The 20,583-nt window shown below is 43.5% G+C and overlaps 1 protein-coding gene across 1 annotated transcript; it reads right to left on the bottom strand.

The window, feature by feature from the left end:
* Positions 1–91: 91 nt before the first annotated feature.
* On the bottom strand, positions 92–19,558 carry VPS26C (VPS26 endosomal protein sorting factor C). The gene is made up of 8 exons (XM_083884331.1): positions 19,465–19,558; positions 11,903–12,046; positions 9,726–9,875; positions 8,029–8,109; positions 6,190–6,264; positions 5,212–5,362; positions 2,320–2,472; positions 92–1,132 (listed from the first exon to the last, which is right to left on the bottom strand). Exons 1-8 carry the CDS (start codon positions 19,519–19,521, stop codon positions 1,050–1,052), a joined length of 894 nt encoding a protein of 297 aa, XP_083740457.1. The 5' UTR covers positions 19,522–19,558; the 3' UTR covers positions 92–1,049.
* Between the last annotated feature and the right edge of the window lie 1,025 nt (positions 19,559–20,583).

Raw genomic sequence — 20,583 nt, forward strand, 5'->3', positions numbered from 1 at the left:
ACTCTGAGTTAGGGGTGAGTAGCTACTCTGTGCTAAGAATTCCAGCTCTGGAATCCTTTTTCAGCTTCCAGTATTTTTTGGGGGCTGCAGCTCTTCCCCAAATCCCCCTGTACCATCCCTGGTCTCAGGGACAAGTGCTAAGTTTCAGTAAATTGCATTTTCCTCCCCCTTCCCAGACACTGAAATGAAAATTTCAGCTTTTTCTTCCTCAAACACCAGGGCCCAAACTGGAATTGCATTCTCCTGCTTGGCAATGCTGCTGGATAAACCAAAGGAAATTATTTTTCTTAGTTTTCTTAATTAATTCTGACTTTTTAGGTGCTCATCTCTACACTTCCAATTTCTGTAATACAGACTGAGCTTGCCTCTACCCCACATGGAAAATTAATGGGAAATCTACAAGTTGTGGCTGTTCCATTAAAACAGCATCAAAATCCACAACCTGTTTTGTTGGGGAGGTAATTTCTCACTGAATTACTTCTCTTTTAAGCTGCAGAGTCACAGACACATTAATTTATTCCTCCAGCACCAACTCCTGTTCCCAAATTGACCAAAAATTCCCTTGGTGTGATTTGAAATCACTCATTTCCCATCCACCTTTGGGCCAGACCCCACAGCAGCACCTTCCAGAGCTGTAGCACCATTTTTTACACCTTCAAAGACCTTATTTCCCATTCCAGCACAATTCCCACACCCTCCCAGTATGGCTGAGATGGGATTTTTTGGGTTTTAAGTGGACTTTGGAACAAGTATTTCAAAATGAAATCAAGAGAGGAACTTGCTCCATCCTTCTACAAGGTGTAGAAAGCTCCAGAATGATTCCTTCAGGATTTACCTGAGGAAAAATTGGGGGGAAAACAGAGTTTTTGAAGGCAGCAGGATTGGGAAATGCAGAGAGGCAAAGCCTTGGCCACGTCTCCAGGGAAGTGGAAGCACAAGAAGTGCCCACAGGAAGTGAAGAGGCTCCAGCTGAAGTCAGGAATGGATAAAATTCCACTTCCCCTCTGAGGAATTCCCAGGAAATCCTTCCCTGCTGCTGCTGTGGGGGTTCACATCCTGCAGAGCTTCAGGGGGAAGTTCTCTGTGATGAGATGGTCGTCGTGCAGGAGCACCACGATGTTCACTTCAAACTCTGCCAGGGGGGGAGAAAACAGAGACACAATTCCATGGGAAGCTGAATCCAGCAGCAATCCTACTGCAATTCCACAGGAAAGTGAATCCAAGAGAAATCCTATTTCAATTCCACAGGAAAGTTGAATTCTAGGAACAATCCTACTGCAATTCCACAGGAAAACTGAATCCCAGCAGCAATTCTACTTCAATTCCACAGGAAAGTTGAATTCTAGGAGCAATTCTACTGCAATTCTACAGGAAAACTGAATCCTAGTAGCAATAAACAATTGAATCCTAGCAATTCTACTTCAATTCCTCAGGAAAGTTAAATCCAAGTAGCATTCCTCCTTCAATTCCACAGGAAAGCTGAATCCTAGCAGCAATAAAAAACTGAATCCTAGGAGCAATTCTGCTCCAATTCCACAGAAAGATGAATCCTTGGAGCAAACCTACTTCAATTCCTCAGGAAAGTTGCATCCTAGCAGCAATAAAAAATTGAATCTTAGCAATTCTACTCCAATTCCTCAGGAAAGTTGAATCCTAGCAGCAATCCTACTTCAACTCCACAGGAAAACTGAATTCTAGCAGCAATAAAAAACGGAATCCTAGCAATAAAAAAACTAAATCCTAGCAATTCTACTGCAATTCCACAGGAAAGTTGAATTCTAGGAGCAATTCTACTCCAATTCCTCAGAAAAGTTAAATCCTAGCAGCAGTCCTACTTCAACTCCTCAGGAAAGCTGAATCCTAGGAGCAATAAAAAGTTGAATCCTAGCAGCAATCTTACTTCAACTCCTCAGGAAAGCTAAATCCCAGCTGCAGGATGAGGCAGGAGCTCCTGAAATATTCCAGGCAGAGGAATTCCCAGAGGAGCAGAGCTCCCAGACCTTTCTGTGGGATCACTGCTTCAGGAAGAGCCCCTCACCTGGACTGCTCCCACCACCCTGCTCAGGGTGTGTTCTGACTCTGTCACTGCTCCTTTGTGTTATTGCATTTATTTTATTTTATTTTACCTTTTTACCTTTCTTCTTATTAAATTGTATTTCTGACTTGGAGTCTCTCACTTGTTTTGCTTTCAAACCATGACAGAAATGAGCAGGACTGAGCTCCCGAGCTCTTCCTGCAGCGCCGCTGGATTTATCCCCTCACCTGCCCCAAGAAAAATGACCACTCCTCTGGCAGGAAAACACCTCTCCCGCTACTCACCCACTTTGAAGTTGGTGGTTTCCAGGGTGGGGCAGGTGAAGAGCCTGGGGAACACCATGTGGATGGGGATGGGGAGGCCCCTGCAGACGTCGCCGTCGGCGATCTGGATGTTCTGGATCTCGGTGGCGTCCCTGGCATAACCCTCAGCACAGCCTGGCCAGGGGGATAGGAGGGGTTGGAGCCCTGAGCACTGAGAATTCCAGGATTTCTGTGCTGACAGGCACTGACCCCCCCAAGCAAACACTGCATTTCACCTGAGGTTGGGGAAAAGGCTCCCAAAATTGAGTGACAGCCCTGGGATTGTGGGTGTGGAGTTTGGATAGGAGTGCGTGATATCACAGGGTGCAAAACTCGGATTTTAAACCTTTAGACTATAGTAATATAAAGCAAGATGGAGATTTTAGGGTATAGGCTGAGTCCTTCTTTTTCACCTTTTCCTTCATGGGTTTGGGTGACGTATTATAATTTTATTTATAATAAAAAGTCCCCATTGCGGGCCACAGGTGTTTGGTTATTGGGTTAAAAATAAAAATAATAAAGGTGTCATCTCTTAATTGGACAATTAGTGCTTAAAAGACCTTGGAAAGAGTTAGAGCCATTTTTCACCTTGTAGCTAGAACTGACAACTTCTGAGTTGTTCTGGAGATAAGAATTAATAAACAGCTGAGTGTGAACACAAACTGCATCTCCTGGGCAGTTAATTCCAGCTCTGACAGAAGAAAAGAAGATAAAAAACCCACAAGGAAAGAAATGGAGGGAGATGAGAGAAACCAGCAGCCAAAATTTACAATGAAGATACACCAGGATTAAGGGGGAAAACGCTCTGCAAGTTTTCTCAGAGTTAAGGATCACAGAGATAATTTAAATTAACATCAGAGTTCCTCCAAAGTGCAAACCCTAAAAAAGCCTCAATGCTCTGGCCTTTCTTTCATGCTGTTCCCTGTTTCAGTGTAAGTATTGCTCAATTTAAATTATATTTTTCTAAGTTCTGTTAAGTTTAGGCCCTGTTAAGTTTATGCTAAATTTAAGTTTTAAGTTTAAGTGTTATTTAATTTAGGTGATGTTACTTTTAAGTTCTATTAAGTCTTCTAAAATTTAACTGGTATTAGATTTACATTCTGATAACTGAAAATTCTGTTATATGTAAGTTTTATTAAATTAATGTAGTTTAAGATTTCCTTTTGCCAAAATTTATCCATATGGAGTTTAAGTATTGTTTAATTTAAAAATTCAACCAGTTCAGGCCCTAAACTGGAGTGACGTCATTTAACACATTTTAAAAACAAGGCTCTTAACAAGAGCAGTTAATAGATGCTTAAGCAGCTAGAAAATAAAAGGAAGGACCTTTTGGGTCTTTTGGGTAATTAGAAAAGAGATGTTAAAGCATATAAGAAATCAACTATAAATATAAAAAATGAACAATTTTACATCATATAATCAATAGATCAGCACTAATCATCATGGGAAGTTGAGATAACACCTTTCTAAACTATCATGTATTTATGACCTTGAGATAAAACACAGAAAACCACTAGAACTGCTCACAACCAATAACAGCCATGAGGCAGAATTGTCAGTGACTCTTCTGTGTTATCTCTGGAAGATTAAACAGCAGAGATTGTAAGGAATGACAGAACTTTCCATGAAATCCAGGGCACAATAAACTCTATGTTCTTGTATCTATAAACTGCCCATCCCCTGTGAAGGGCTGGAGGGAATTCCTGCAGCCTGTTCCCTGCCCTTGCCACTGCCTTGGGTTACCAAAAGTGTGTGTTCTGTTATCATCTGTTGAAACCCCTGGGGAGGTGTTTTATCTCTTCCATGACCCATCCCTCATAAACCTAGGGTGATCTCTCCTGTCAATGGGCAGCTGTTAAACCAGCTGGGGCAGTGTTTCTTTATCCCTTCCAGGCCCCATCCTCCCCTCAGGGGATCTCTGCTGTCCTTGGCCCATCCAGGCTCACTGCAGGGCTGAGACAATTCCATCAGCCCATGGGGAGATGCTCCACCCAGGGGGAGGAGCCCAGCATTCCCACCTGGATCAAACCTGGCATTGGGAACAGCAGCACAGCCTGTTTGGATTCCCAGAGGGAGAGCAGACCCAGCTCAGCACCACTGGACCTTCTACAGGATCATCTCTGCTCCAGCAGAACCACATCTGGCCCTGCAGGAGGGCTGGGCTGGGCTGACACCAACACCCTGAGCAACAACACGGGGTCAGGCTATATTCTGACCCTGGCATCATTTTCTTTTTTGTTTGCTTGGGTTTTTTTGTACTATTACATTTTTATTTTAAATATTCCTAATAAAGAACTGTTATTCCTATTCCCATATCTTCGCCCGAAAGCCCCGTTAATCTCAAAATTACAACAATCCAGTGAGATGGTGTTTACACTCTCCATTCCAAGGGAAGCCCTGGCTTTTCCCTGGCAGACACCTGTCTTTCCAAGCCAACACAAACACCTCCCACCATCCCAGGCTGCTCCAAGCCCTGTCCAGCCTGGCCTTGGGCACTTCCAGGGGATTCCACAACCTTTGATCCATGGGGGAAAAGCTTTACCACATCTGTCACTGCAGGAGGGCTCGACTGGACTGCAACCAACAGGGTGTCAAGCTATATTCTGACCCTGGCAGCATTTTCTTTTTTGTTTGGTTTTTTTTTTTTTTTTTTTTTTTTTTTTTTTTTTGTACTATTACATTTTTATTTTTAATACTCCTAGTAAAGAGCTGTTCTTCCTACCCCCGTATCTTTGTCCGAAACCCCCGTTAATCTCAAAATTACATCTTTCCAGAGACATGGGGTTTACACTCTCCATTCCAAGGGAATCTCTGGCTTTTCCCTGGCAGATTCCTGTCCTCCCAAAGCAGCACAGAGCCCCGGGGTGGGCTCACCACAGGTCTCCACACGCACGAGCTGCAGCTCGATGCTCTTGACGGCGGCCTCGGCGCTCTCCACCACCAGCTCCCCCGTCAGCGGCTGCGTGATCACACAGTTGGTGGAATTCAGGTGCCCCCTGATCAGGAATTTGGGCAGGGAGGCTCTCTGAAAAAAGGGTTGGAGGGAGGAGAAAAAGGTGACAATGTGAAGAGCAGAGTAAGAAAAAAAAGAAATAAACCTTATGAGGAGTTATTGAAACAAGTAGGAAATTCCTCCAAAGTTCCAAAGTTGAGAACTCAAGAGTTCAGAAATTCCTCGTGGAGCTTAAATTTATTTCTTTCACTTTGTATCAGGATTTCTCCTACAATCTTCTGCCTTGACATGTGTCCTTCCTGCTCCTCCATCCACCCCATGGATGGACTTTTCCTGGGAAGAACTGACAGAGCTTGGCTGTTTGGATTCATCCAGGATCTGGAATCAGGTATTGCAGGAGGTGGGGACACCTCCCATTGTCCCAGGCTGCTCCAAGCCCCAATGTCCAACCTTGGACACTTCCAGGGATCCAGGGGCAGCCACTCTGGGATGAAAAATTCCCTCCCAATATCCCATCTAAGCCTGTCCTCCTCGAGGCTCCCCAAAGCCACGGAGGGCTGTAAAAAAAGGCACAACCAAGGCTCAAAATGAACATTTTTCAAGGCTCTTGGCTGTCCATGGTATAGAATGTTTTTCCTTGCTCCATTCCCACCTTTCACTCAGGAAAGGGGTAAAAATATTTAACCACTCCTGAGTAAAGTTCCACCTTCAGCTGGTCCCCACAGTGCAAGAGATGAGGCAGAATCACTTGTTTGCTTATAAAAGTAAAAAAGAAAATGGAAAAATAATTTAAAAAAAGAAGTGATTATCTACAAGGTAGATTTTTTTCACTCCTCTGGTCTCACTCAGAAACACACAAACTTTACATTTAAAATAAAATCATAAGAAAATCCTTTTACCTCTTTAACGTTTTGCAGAGTTTCAGGAGTAATGGTGAAGTCCACAGGGCTGGGCAGCAGCTTCCCTTTCTGTGACTGCAGGAATTGGAAGGGTTAAACTGAAATGTGATCCCCAAAACACAGAATATTAAAAAGCACAACAGCTGCCTGCCCCAAACCACCTGGAGAAGCAGGAATACCCTCCCCATCTGAAGCAAAGAGTAAAAAAAAAGTTCAATTTCCCATTTATGCACAAAAATAAATTCATTTTACACGTCTCTTGGAATGTTTCCTTTCCTTATTAAATTTGGGGAGATTCTAAATGAACTTGTGTGTGTCCATTGCTTCAAATCTGTTTTATAAATTCCTGTTCTCCACCAGCAAGAGGCTGATCTGGAACTCTGGAGTGAGGATCTGCCCTCACTGCTCAAGAATTCAAAACAGCTGCTGCTGCCCAGCTGCAAGATGGGAGAGATTAGCAAAAGATTGGCTGCTTTTTCCCAAAATGACAAATTCTGGCACAGAATAAGCTGAAGGGAAATGGTACATTGAGCACTGACAGTGAGAATTATATGTTCAGTAAAACCTCATTAATTCACCCTGACTGAGGGATTCATGATTTACTGACTGGTGAGCTCAGAAGTGCTGTAGTGGGAACAAGAAATAAACCCTGGAAAAACTGCAGGAGATGTGATTTGTCACTCCTCTGACAAGTGTGGCTCATTTATAAATGTAATAATGGACCAATAAAATGTAGCATCACATATTGCAGAAAACACTGAAATCTTACCAGCAGGAAACTTGTCTCTAACACCAAACTAAATCTTTTAAAAAGGTGCTTTAGAACTAAAATAACATTTCCACCTCAAGTCCTGAGTTAACACAAAGGATTTTGATATTTACTGTCCTGTTAAGAGTTCAAAGGAATGATAGGAGCAGGATGTTCCAGCAAGTTACAGATGGAAAAAGGGACATTTCTCTGTCCTGCTCAATCTAAACCAGCCCCAAATTCAACACAGGAACTTCTGTAACAACCAGCAAAGCATTTTCTGGGAGTCCAACCTCCTCCCAACAAGGATTGGGATTAGAAACAAGTTTTCCCCGCAAGGAATGCTCAGGCAATGGAATGAGCTGCTCAGGGAGGAACTGGAAGTGTTCAGGATCTGGATGTGGGACATGGTTTGGGGTGAGGATGGGACTGGACCATCCTGAAGATTCCATGATTTCCACCTTGATGCAGACCCAGCTGTGATGCTTCTGAATTCAGGGCTCTAAATCAGAACTCAGAGCAGAAATCAGATATTTTCACCCCCCAAGTCCCATTTCCAGGGCTGTGGGAGCCTGGAATCTTTGGCTGAGAACTCCTGGGGTAACTCAAAACAGTGTTTGGAAAAATGACATCAGTACTTATGTGACCACCCCATTGTCTCAGAACTCAAAGGATGAATAAGAGAATAAACTCAGGGTGCTGTAAAAACATCTGAAAACCAACTCCTTTTTGTCCTTTAAAATTAAGAGAGGGATGGGCTTTTCTAATCAGAAGCAACAGCTCTTTGGGATGTTTTTTGGGGGGGGCAGATTTTCTTTATTTCTACATTCTGGACAAAGGTCTCAGGCACAGGGTGGAATTTTGGGGTGTCCTGTGCAGGGCCAGGAGTTGGGTTTGATGATTTTTGGGGTCTCTTCCAACTCAGGATATTCTCACTCTACACTTCTGTAATCTCTCGTGTCACTATCACAATTTCCATGGGTTTATTTGGGTGGGTTTTTTTCCCCTTAAAGTGAAGTGAGGGGGAAAAAAAAATCAATCAAAAATAAATAAATAAATTTATTGTTAAATGAACAGAAACCACAACTCACCAGGGAATGGACAATGAATTCACAGGTCTTGGTCAGGTCCTTGGCCAGCAGGGAACGTCTCATGTCACAGCGCAGGGTGTACTGGGGGAATGGGTGAAAAAGAGGGAAAAAAAAGTTTTAATTCAGATTTCCTCCCTCCTTCCCAATTTTTCACTTCCCTTCTGCCTCTGTGCAGAGTGTTCTGTGCAGTTAGAGGTGTTTTTTCAGCCTGTTTTGGTTTAAGGATTATCAGTGTGGTGTATTCACAGCCCCTTGAATTCTGATTTTCTTGTGGGATTGAATTCACAGTGAGAAGAGTTGTTGGGATATTCCATGAGGAACTTCAGCCACAGAGCTGAGCTCAAAGCAGCACTAAAATCAGGCAAAGAGGTGAATCTGCTTCCAATTTACTCCTCTAAAATGGGAGCCATAAACTCATTGGATGAAAAATAGTAAAAATTTGGTTATCCCAGAAATCCTACACTTCCAACAAACTCCATCTCAGTGTCCTTATAGGACAGGGAATTTGTTGGGATGGGTTTTTTTGTTCTGTTTGATTTTTAATTCCTCCCTCAGACCAGGGATTTGGGGGTTTATGCCCACAACCCCTCAGCAGTGTCTGATTCAAAGTTTCTGCATCAGAAAAGAGAATTGAACCCACAATTAATCCCTAAATCAATAAAGAGAAGCACAATGAAACTCCCCAGAGGTTTAGGAAGTGTCTCTTAACCAGCACCTCAATGTCACAATTCCCTCTTCAGGAGAGCAGGACTCTCCAAGTTTGGCTGAAATTTAAATGATTAAATTTAAATGGTATTTTATCCAAGAAAAGCTACACAGAGGAGAGAAGGAATGACAAAATAGAACAAATATTCCTCATTAAAGTGCACCTCAAGCTGACTGAGTGATCACGGCAAGTTATTTGGGATATGGGAAGCAACTCAACCAGTGCTGCACCATTTTTGACATCCCTACCACAAACAGCAGCTGTTACATGAAAGAAGAAGCCGAAAGTGATCAAATAAATGGAAAATACTTAAAAAGCATCCAAACACAGACAAAAAACCAAAAAAACCCAAGGGATTTATTTATTTTAGTTCCTTCTGATAGGCTGCTGGGGGGGTGATTTGGTTTATTAGGTTGGTTTTTTCCTTCCAATAAAATAAAACATTTCTAACACAGAATTTACCTTGAGGAGATGACTGAAGAAAGACTTTCCCCTAAAAAAACTCCCCAAAAATTGCCCAACCCACCTATCCTAAGGCAATTTTTAACCAAAAAAAGATCAAATTTCAAAATTGTATTTCTACGAGATTGTGTTCAAGCAGGAATTCCACAGGGATCTGGGCAGGGAATGTTCCTGCTCCTCACCCCAGCAAAGCAAATAATTCCTGATTTGTGCTGCTCTCAACACTTGGAGTTTTCCTTAGGAGATTCCACACATTTATTTGGAATAAAACCACACTGTGGTGCTGTTTCTTTGGGTTTTTTTTTTCCAGGAAGGGAACAGAATCAGTGTCCACAACACCAGGATGGATCAAATTTAGGTTACAGGTATTGCAGGTAAAACATCTTGTTTGTGCCATCATTCCTTAGAGATTGACTGGATAAAGGCTGGAAATGTGAAAAGAAACCACCATCAAACCTCATCCTCAATCTCCATGGATTAAAAGTTGCTTTAGAAGAGATTGTGCAGATGAAATTTCCTGTTTCCTCACCTGGATATTGACAAAAACTCCGTGGTAAGTCTCGTACAGAACTTTGTTGCCTTTCATTTGCAGCGGGAATTCAAAGGGAATTTCTGTCTTTCCACTGGGGAGTTTCCCTGGTTTCACCATTTCTATGGTGCTGCTGATGATCTGGATAGGCTGAAAGGATAAATATTAAAGAGCTTTAGGTTGAGACAGAGAACCAAAAACATCTCAACTCTACCAGAATTCCTGGATTTCCACCATCCCTGGGATCACTTCAGGACACACAGTTCTGGGATATCCTTTTTTACAATGAAAAGAAACATGAGTATTTTGCTCAAATTTCAGTTTTAGAAATGCATCACATTAATGACCAAAGAAATTCAGGGAGGTTCATCAGGAGCAGCTCCAGCTTTGGGAAGTGGAGCTTCGTTTACTAAATTATGATCCTTGAGAGCAGCAGGAATGACCCAGGCTGTGCAGGTGAGCACTGAGCCATCCCCTCCCAAAGTTTATTATTGTTTAGGGGAAAGTTTATTATTATTTAGGGGAAAAGTTTATTATTAATTAAAGGGGAAAACTTATTATTTAGGGGGAAAACTATTATTATTTAGGGGAAAATCTATTATTATTTAGGGGAAATTTATTATTATTAAGAGGAAATCTATTATTATTTAGGGGAAAATTATTATTATTTAAGGGAAAAATTATTATTATTTAAGGAAAAAAAATATTATTATTTGGGGGAAAGTATATTATTATTTAGGTGAAAATATATAATTATTTAGGGGAAATTTTGTTATTCTTTAGGGAAAATTTATTATTATTTACAGGATAGTTTATTATTATTTAGGTGAAAATATTATTAAGGGGGAATTTGTTATTATTTAAGGGGAAATTTATTATTATTTAGGGGGAAAATTTACTATTATTTAGGGGAAAATTCATTATTATTTAGGGGAATATCTATTATTATTTAGGGGAAAATTTGTTATTATTTTGGGGAGGTCTCTCACTGGAGTGAGGGTTGACTCTGGTTTGACTGGGGAGGTGACTTGGACATGACATTTCTTTTCTCTCTGCAGTTTTACCATTATCGTCCCCAACTCTTGGGCTTCCAACACAAGGAAGAAACGAAGCTCTTGGGTGAGTGCAGAAGTCACTAAATGGATCCCAGGGCTGGAGCCAGGCTGGCACAGCTGGGATTGTTCAGCCTGGACAGGAGAAGCTTTGGGCTGAGCTCAGGGTGGCCTTGCAGGGCCTGAAGGAGCCCCAGGAAACCTGGAGAGAGACAATTCCCAAGGGCCAAAGGGACAGGACACAGGGAATGGCTTCACACTGAGAAATGACAAGTTTAGGTGGGATGTTGGGAAAAAATCCTTCCCTGGGAGGGTGGGGAGGGGCTGGGATGGAATTCCCAGATTTTGGCTGCCTCTGGATCCCTGGCAGTGTCCAAGGCCAGGTTGGACATTGGGGACAGTGGGAGGTGTCCCTGCCGATGGCAGGGGTGGCACTGGATGATCTTTAAGGTCCCTTCCACCCCAAAATTTCTGTGATTCCCTGATTCCAGGCCATCCTAATTTAGCCAAACCATTTTCCAAATGGAGTTGCCTCTGGACAGAGCCAGAGAGCCTGGGAGAAGTTTCCCTGCTGGGATCCAGAGCTGGGGAGCAGCACAGAGCCCTTCCAGGAGCTCCACAGGTCCCTTTTCCTCCAGAGGAATCTGCCAAGTTTTGTCTCATGAACCTCTCCACGGCCTCCACAGACAGTGACTGGTACAAGTCCAATTAAACCCAGTCACTTAAAAAAAAAAAAACACCACCACACAATTCATTATTTTTCTTTAAATCACAGCCCTTCAATGCATCATCCAATAACCTTTTTTTTTTTTTTTAAACTATTTATGGCAGAGCATTTCAGCCTGAAAGAAAATTCTCCCATCAGTGTGAGTTATTTCCCCAAAATGTCCTCATTTATCTTTCCCTGGGGATATTCCAGAGTTGTCTGGACACAAATCCTGTGCCCTGGGATCCTGGATCCCATCCTGGAACTCTGTGATCTCCACAGAAAACTGAGCATTTCCTGCTTTCCATCCCTTCCACACCATGAGCAGCTCTGACCACCTGGGAGCCTTTAAGGAAAGGTTTAACTGGAGAAAAAAAAAGGGGTTTTGTGCTAAAAACATTCCCCTGTGCAGCTCTCACCTTGGCAGTGTTGCAGAAGGCCTCAAACACACCCACGTTTTTGGCACTGAGCTGCAGGTTGACCGAGCCCTCCATGGTGAGGGAGATCCCCTGGTGCTGCACCGTGTCCTTGCTGGTGATGACCACCACTCCTGAAAGGATCTCCTGAGAGAGAAACAGGAAAACATTAGTTTAAATTCAATTTTTAACACCATGACTCCAGAAAGAATTTCCTGAGAGGAAAACATTTGTTTCAATTCATTTTTTTCACACCACTCCAGAAAGAATTTCCTAACAGGAAAAGAGGAATGCAATTATTTAAATTCATTTTTTACACCACTCCAGAAAGAATTTCCTAACAGGAAAAGAGGAATGCAATTATTTAAATTCATTTTTTACACCACTCCAGAAAGAATTTCCTAACAGGAAAAGAAATAATTTGTTTCAATTCAATTTTTTTACACTACTTCAGAAAGAATTTCCTGAGAGGAAAAGAGGAAAACATTTATTTCAATTCATTTTTTACACCACTCCAGAAAGAATTTCCTAGGAGGAAAATATTTATTTCAAGTCATTTTTTACACCACTCCAGAAAGAATTTCCTAGGAGGAAAACATTTGTTTCAATTCATTTTTTACACCATTCCAGAAAGAATTTCCTAAGAGGAAAAGAGGAAAACATTTGTTTCAATTCATTTTTTTACACCACCACACCAGAAAGAATTTCCTAAAAGGAAAACATTTCTTTAAATCCATTTTTTACACCACTCCAGAAAGAATTTCCTGACAGGAAAACAGGAAAACATTTATTTTAAATCAATTTTTTACACCACTCCAGAAAGTATTTCCTGAAAAGAAAACATTGTTTGAATCCATTTTTTTACACCACTCCAGAAAGAAATTCCTGTGACAAAAAGAGGAAAACATTGGTTTCAATTCATTTTTTACACCACTCCAGAAATAATTTCCTGAGAGGAAAAGAGAAAAACATTTGTTTAAATTAATTTTTTTATACCACCACTCCAGGAAGAATTTCCTAAGAGGAAAAGACAGAAACAATTGTTTAAATTCATTTTTTTACACCACTCCAGAAAGGATTTCCTGAGAAGAAAACAGGAAAACATTTATTTCAATTCAATTTTTACACCACTCTAAAAAGAATTTCCTAAGAGGAAAAGAAGAAAATATTTGTTTAAATTCATTCTTTTACAGCATTCCAGAAAGAATTTCCTGAAAGGAAAGTATTTCTTTAAATTATTTTTTTTTTACACCACTCCAGAAAGAATTTCCTGAGAGGAAAACATTTCTTTCAATTCATTTTTTTTACACCACCACTTCAGGAAGTATTTCCTGAAAGGAAAACATTTGTTTAAATCCATTTTTTTACACCATCACTCCAGAAAGAATTTCCTGAGTGAAAAAGAGGAAAACATTTGTTTAAATTCATTTTTACACCACTCCAGAAAGAGTTTCCTGAAAAGAAAACATTTGCTTAAATCCATTTTTAACACCCCTCCAGAAAGAATTTCCTAAAAGGAAAAGAGGAAAACATTTGGTTAAATTCATTTTTTACACCACTCCAGAAAGAATTTCCTGTGATGAAAAAAGGAAAACATTAGTTTAAATCCATTTTTTACGCCACTCCAGAAAGAATATCCTGAGAGTAAAACAGGAAAACATTTGTTTAAATTAATTTTTTTATACCACCACTCCAGGAAGAATTTCCTAAGAGGAAAAGACAGAAACAATTGTTTAAGTTCATATTTTTACACCACCACTCCAGAAAGTATTTCCTGAAAGGAAAACATTTGTTTAAATCCATTTTTTACACCACTCCAGAAAGAATTTCCTAAAAGGAAAAGAGGAAAACATTTGTTTAAATTATTTTTTTTTCACCACTCCAGAAAGAATTTCCTAAGAGGAAAAGAGGAAAACATTTCTTTAAATTCAATTTTTTTAGACTGTGGAACTCTTGAGATCTCCAAACTGGAAAAAAAAAAAAAAAAATCCTGTTCTCAAAGAATGGTGTGACCTTGTCAGGACAGACAAACACCAAGGAAGGAATTCAGGATCAGAGCTCTGCAAATTTTGATTTTTTTTCTTAAAAATATCACCCTCCTCTTGGCTGAAGTATTAACCTGAGTTTCTAAATCTAAGTTGCAAAGTTCCAGTCATAGTTGTAGGCTGATATAAACTCTAATCCAATGGAGAATTTTGAACAGAAGAAAATAAAGATTAAAAAACCACCCTCTGCTCCTTGAGGTCATTTTAGAAACAGAAAAAAACTTTTGTTTTATACTAAAAAAAGCATCTTTAAACAGTATCCTAAAGAAGCCCATGAGCACAGCTAAGAGAAAAACTGTTAAATTGAAAGAATTTTACAGTTTACAAAGTTGTTTTTTTTCCAAGCAGCTACAAATTCATGAGATGAGAGCCACCAAAAAACTGTTTTCTTATAGCAATGTCTCCATAAAAGTTCTAAGAGAAACTCCTCTCCCTAAAAAATGATAAAATATTATTTTAAGTAATGAAACTAACTAAAAAATCGTAAATTTTCTCTTTATGTTGTCAGAAAGTAAGGTTTGCAAAGAGAAAAAAAAAAGTATTTTTAAAAGTTTCATTTTGATTCTCATTCTTTTCTGTCAGTGTTGATTAATAAATCTGTCTTTACACCTTTTAAGATTTAAACCTGCTTCACTTTTCTCCTGATCCTCAGAAGAAGAAACATTCAAACCTAATAAACTAATAATGCATTAACCGAGAAATAAAGATTTAAAGAAAAAAAAAGGTTTAAATAAATAAAGATTTAAAGAAATAAAGATTTTTCCTGTCCAGGAAGATGGAAAAACTCTCTCATTGGGTCAGTCAAGTTCTGTTTGATGTGTTGGAATAAACTGCCAGGAGGAATTGCTGTATGAAAATTGGGATGATCAGCCAAGGGAAGGCACAACTGGAAAAGGTAAAATTCACCTCCAGAGTGGAGCAGAAGAGATTTAAAATAGAAATTGAACATGAAGAAAGAGTTTCAAAGTGAATCTGAATGAAAGGCAGGAGTTGTGTGACTCCAGGGATGTTGTCACTCATCATCCCATGAAGGATGTGCTGTCCATAAAATATCCCTTGCGCAAAAATGCAAAGGATGTCCTTTGCACAAAATATTCTTTGTACAAACTTGCTGCATCCTAAGAGCGTCACCTCAGAGTTTTTAATGCTGAAAAACTGATGAACTGCAGGAGAGCAGCACACAGCTCCCCTCACACACTCTGTGAGTTTATCCTCCCCTTCTCCCACAATGGAAAATCTGCTTCAATCCTGAAATATTCCCAGCTGGAAAGGGCAGCAGGTTCCTTCCCTGGGGATAAATCTCCTCTCCTGCTCCTTCCCCAGGCAAACAGGACCAAGGTGCAGCTCCCTCCAACCACGGGACAATCTTCACTCTGCACCAACCACTCCAAGCCAGGATCTCTCCAGCAGACTGGGAATTTTGGCAGATTTTTTGTGTTTCCTGATGGGACAGGGTGGCAGAGATGGGGTCAGGGGTCAAGGTAGCAGGAAAACATCCTGGAAAATCTACTTCAATCCTGAAATATTCCCAGCTGGAAAGGACAGCAGGTGACTGAGAAGTTCCCTGGGGATAAATCTCCTCTGATTTTCCCTCCTCAGGCAAACAGGCCCCAAGGACAACCCATGGGACAATCCCAGTGCTCACTCTGCACCAACCACTCCAAACCAGGATCTCTCCAGCAGACTGGGAATTCTGGCAGATTTTTGTCTTTCCTGATGGGACAGGATGGCAAATTCAGGTCAGAGGGGTTGAGGTAGCAGGAAAACATCCTGGAAAATCTGCTTCAATTCTGAAATATTCCCAGCTGGAAAGGACAGGAGGTGACTGAGAAGTTCCCTGGGGACAAATCTCCTCTCCTGCTCCTTCCTCAGGTAAACAGGACCAAGGTGCAGCTTCCTCCTCCAAAATCCTCACGGCTCACTCTGCCCCCAACCACTCCAAACCAGGATCTCTCCAGCAGACTGGGAATTTTGGCAGATTTTTGTCTTTCCTGATGGGACAGGATGGCAAATTCAGGTCAGGGGGGTTGAGGTAGCAGGAAAACATCCTGGAATATCTGCTTCAATGCTGAAATATTCCCAGCTGGAAAGAACAGCAGTTTCCTCCCCTGGGATAAATCTCCTCTGCTTTTCCTTCCTCAGACAAACAGGCCCCAAGGACAATCCACGGGACAATCGTCACTCTGCCCCCAACCACTCCAAACCAAGATCTCTCCAGCAGACTGGGAATTTTGGCAGATTTTTTGTGTTTCCTGATGGGACAGGGTGGCAAAGATGGGGTCAGGGGTCAAGGTAGCAGGAAAACATCCTGGAAAATCTACTTCAATCCTGAAATATTCCCAGCTGGAAAGGACAGCAGGTTCCTCCCCTGGGATAAATCTCCTCTGCTTTTCCTTCCTCAGACAAACAGGCCCCAAGGACAACCCATGGGACAATCCCAGTGCTCACTCTGCACCAACCACTCCAAACCAGGATCTCTCCAGCAGATTGGGAATTCTGGCAGATTTTTGTCTTTCCTGATGGGACAGGATGGCAAATTCAGGTCAGAGGGGTTGAGGTAGCAGGAAAACATCCTGGAAAATCTGCTTCAATTCTGAAATATTCCCAGCTGGAAAGGACAGGAGGTGACTGAGAAGTTCCCTGGGGATAAATCTCCTCTCCTGCTCCTTCCTCAGGTAAACAGGACCAAGGTAGGGCTCCCTCCTCCAAAATCCTCACGGCTCACTCTGCCCCCAACCACTCCAAACCAGGATCTCTCCAGCAGACTGGGAATTCTGGCAGATTTTTGTCTTTCCTGATGGGACAGGATGGCAAATTCAGGTCAGGGGGGTCGAGGTATCAGGAAAACATCCTGAGAGCCTGGGAAGAGGATCTGCAGAGAGTGGGAGATGCCGGAACAGGAGGCAGGAGCACAAAGGGGCAGCAAAGAAAAGCTGACCTAAATTCTGCACTGCTCTGCTAAAGGGCCTTAATTAGCACAAGCAATTAGGTTATTGCTTTAAAAAAAAAAAAAAAAATGAGTCCAGCTCAACTCTGAGAAGCAAGGACAACCCTGAACATGTGAACTGCTTTAACAAAGGAGAAGTTTCCTGTCCCACAGCAACAACTCACCCCAGAGCTGCTCCCTAAATGTGAGAAGGGGGCACAGCCTGGGAGCAGGAAAACAAAGGATGACTTGAAGTTAAATATAATTTTTTCGTTCAGTATTTCTTCAGAAATGAAAAAAAAAATGGTTCAAAATTTTGTCTCTCTGCTGAGGGGAGATCCCAGCCCAGGGAGGAGCTGGAGCTGCAGGAGAGAGCCCAGAGGAGGCTCCAGGATGAGCAGAGGGATGGAGCAGCTCTGCTGGGAGGAAAGGCTGGCACAGCTGGGATTGTTCAGCCTGGACAGGAGAAGCTTTGGGCTGAGCTCAGGGTGGCCTTGCAGGGCCTGAAGGAGCCCCAGGAAACCTGGAGAGAGACAATTCCCAAGGGCCAAAGGGACAGGACACAGGGAATGGCTTCACACTGAGAAATGACAAGTTTGGGTGGGATGGTGGGAAAAAAATCTAGATTTTCCAGATCTGCTGTGGCTGCCCCTGGATCCCTGGCAGTGCCCAAGGCCAGGTTGGACACTGGGGCTTGGAGCAGCCTGGGACAGTGGAAAGTGCTCCTGCTCATGTCACTGAATGAAATTTAAGGTTCTTTCAATTCCTTTCTGTCCCTACAAGATTCCTATCAAAAAATCCATGTTGCATCCCAGCTCTTCCATTGTGTTTCCATCCCAGACTTACAGATTCCTTGCTAATGAACTAAAATTTCAAACCTTTCCACATGGATTTAAAGCAGAAGGTAAATACAAAACTGACCGATTGACTGACCAAGAAATATCCTCATTTCAGCTTAAAACAGAGAGAATATTCCTTTCCATACAAAAAAAAAAAAATCCATTTAAAAGTGATATAAAGCAAGTCAAGATCAGTCAAATTGAAAACGGATACAGCACTGAGAAAATGAAATAGATAAATAAACAAAATCCTAATGATTTATAATTTTATAATGCTCAAAATGATGTGAAAGTGAGACACAGTATTTCCCACTCTGGAGCCATTCCTAAAGGGAATAACTCAGCTTTGCCAAAGCCACTCTCCAGATAATCTGACAATCGTAGGACAGATGCTGCAAACCCTTCCTTTCAAATCCAGTTTTCCAGGATTAAAATTATCCAATAAATGGAATTTTGGTGGATGGAAAGGATTTTTATGATATAAGAAAAAAGAAAGACCTGAACATTGCTGGTGAGAAACTGAGGTTTTTTAGGTAAATAGTGACAAAATATTAAAAATATTCCTTCCAACCAAATAAGGATTTGCAGAGCTGGGTCAGGGTCTTCCCACGGTACCCAGGAAAAGGGGAAAGACAAAAAAAGCACCATTTAATCCCAAAGGCGATGCCCAAAATCCCGGAGTTGAGCACCTGTGGGCTCGGGGAGGACACCGGGAAACCCGGGCTGGGATCGGGAAAGCTCCGGGCAGGGGAAAAACTCCAGGAAAGGGACACAGGGACAGGGACACAGGGACAGGGACAGAAGGGAAAGCTCCGGGACACAAGGGAAAGACGCCGACACCGCGACAGCACCGACAGGAGAGGGCGAACGACTCCGCTTCCCGAGGAATTCCCGCTGCCAAGGAAGGTCCCGGGCCATTCCCAGCGGGAAAACCAGGCCGGGACACGGGCCCGGAGCCCAGAGAGGAGCCACGGCCGGGCCGGGCCGGGACAGAGCCCGAGAGGCCCCGACTGAGCCCGAGGGTCCCCGAGGGTCCCCGAGAGTCCCCGAGTGGCCCCGACTGAGCCCGAGAGTCTCCGAGAGCCCCCGACTGAGCCCGAGAATCCCCGACAGAGCCCGAGTGGCCCCGACAGAGCCTGAGGGTCCCCAATAGGCTCAGGGAATCCCAGAATAGCCGGGCCTGGAAGGGACCTCTGGAGATGATCCAAGGCAGGGTCACCTGGAGCAGGTGACACAAGGAAGTGTCCAGGTGGGACTGGAATATCTCCAGAGGAGGAGATGCCAAGTTCTCCCCGAGCTGCTGTTCCTGGGTTCTGCCATCTTTTGTCCGTGGAGAGAAAATTGTGCCTCCTGTGCAAGGGAATTGCTGGGCTCGATAATGGCTCTGGGCCCTGCTCTGCCTCTCCCTGCACACAGGGACACACAGGGACAGACATGGGACACCCAGGGACACTGATGTCCCTCTCCCTGGGGCTCCTCTCCAGGCTGAGCAGCCCCAGCTCCCTCAGCCTTTCCTGGGCACGGAGATGCTCCAGGCCCTTCCTCAGCTCCAGGAGCTCCTGTCCCTGCTGTGCTGAGGATCCAGGGCTGGACACAGCACCCAGAGGTGCCTCCAGGGCTGGGCACAGGGGCAGGATCACCCCTGACCTGCTGGGAATTCTCCTCCCCATGCTCCCCAGGACAGCACTGGCCTTCCTGCCCGCTCTGCCGGCTCGTTCCCCGCTGTTCCCCGCGGCTCTATCGCGACAGACTGACCCCATCGCGATAGACTTTCCCGGCGCGTTTCACCCGCACGTCCAGCGAGGTCCCCATCGCCCGTCACGTGACCGCAGCCTCACGTGACACGAGGGGCGTGGCCAATGGCAGCCCCGCCCCCCGCCACATCCGGGTCCTCTCCCGCCGTCACTTCCCGGCCGCTGACGCCGCTTCCCGCGCGGCCCCGCCCACTGCCCCCCTCGGTTGTCATAGCAACGCGCGGGCGGGGTGAGTGACGCAACGCGGTCACCCCCGCTGGGGAACTACAGAGCCCGGCGTGCTTTGCGGGCCGGCAGCGCCCGCTGCGGGTTGGGGCGCCGCGAGGGCTGATGGGAGTTGTAGGCGGGACCTCCACCGCCTTAAGCGGCCCGCGAGTGTCGCTTATCGCGGTGACAATGGGAGCCCGTGAAAGGCCTCGTTGTTATGAAATTTATCCCTCTGAATACACTGTAAAGCCACAAGCACCGACGTAAACAAGGAGCGAACTTGTCTCCGTTCTAATTCCAAACGGGATTCATCGCTTTGAATTTCCAAACGCGGCCCGGCCTCAGTCCCCACAGTTACTTGTCCGATAAATTCAGGAAGTCAAAGCCTTTTGCAGTTGTACGCAGTGAGGAATTTCGCCTTAAAAACTTGGAGCACGGAAACGCTGGGTGTGGAAATGTCCGAATTGTGAGGGAAGTGCTTCCGTCTGTTCCAGGTGTGGCCTGGGACGGAATTCCTGCGATTCCAGCGGAACAGGAATTCTCCATCGCGGGAAATCTCCAAATCTCCAAAGCAGGAGCCGAGTTCTGAATTTTATTCCTTTCCGAATTATTTTCACCTCATTCTTCACGCGTTATTCATTAAAAGTAGATTAAATTCGGATTTATATCGATAAAATAAACGGATACTCGCAGTGGTGGGAGTACCTGGAAGATGGTTCTGTCCTTTTCCTCCTCACCCCTTCAGTGCTGAAACCCATCCACGTCCCTTCCTCCTGCAGCACTTATGGAAAACTTGGCAAAACCCACTGCACGCTCCTGTTTTGGGGAAAAAAGTGAGATAGCAAAGTTATTCCACATTTCAGGGAAGAGAGGGAGAGAAAGGAGCATTTATGGGATCACCGAATATTACTGG

This window comes from Zosterops lateralis, assembly GCF_965231275.1.
Source record: "Zosterops lateralis genome assembly, chromosome: 2".
NCBI classification, from domain to species: Eukaryota; Metazoa; Chordata; class Aves; order Passeriformes; family Zosteropidae; genus Zosterops; species Zosterops lateralis.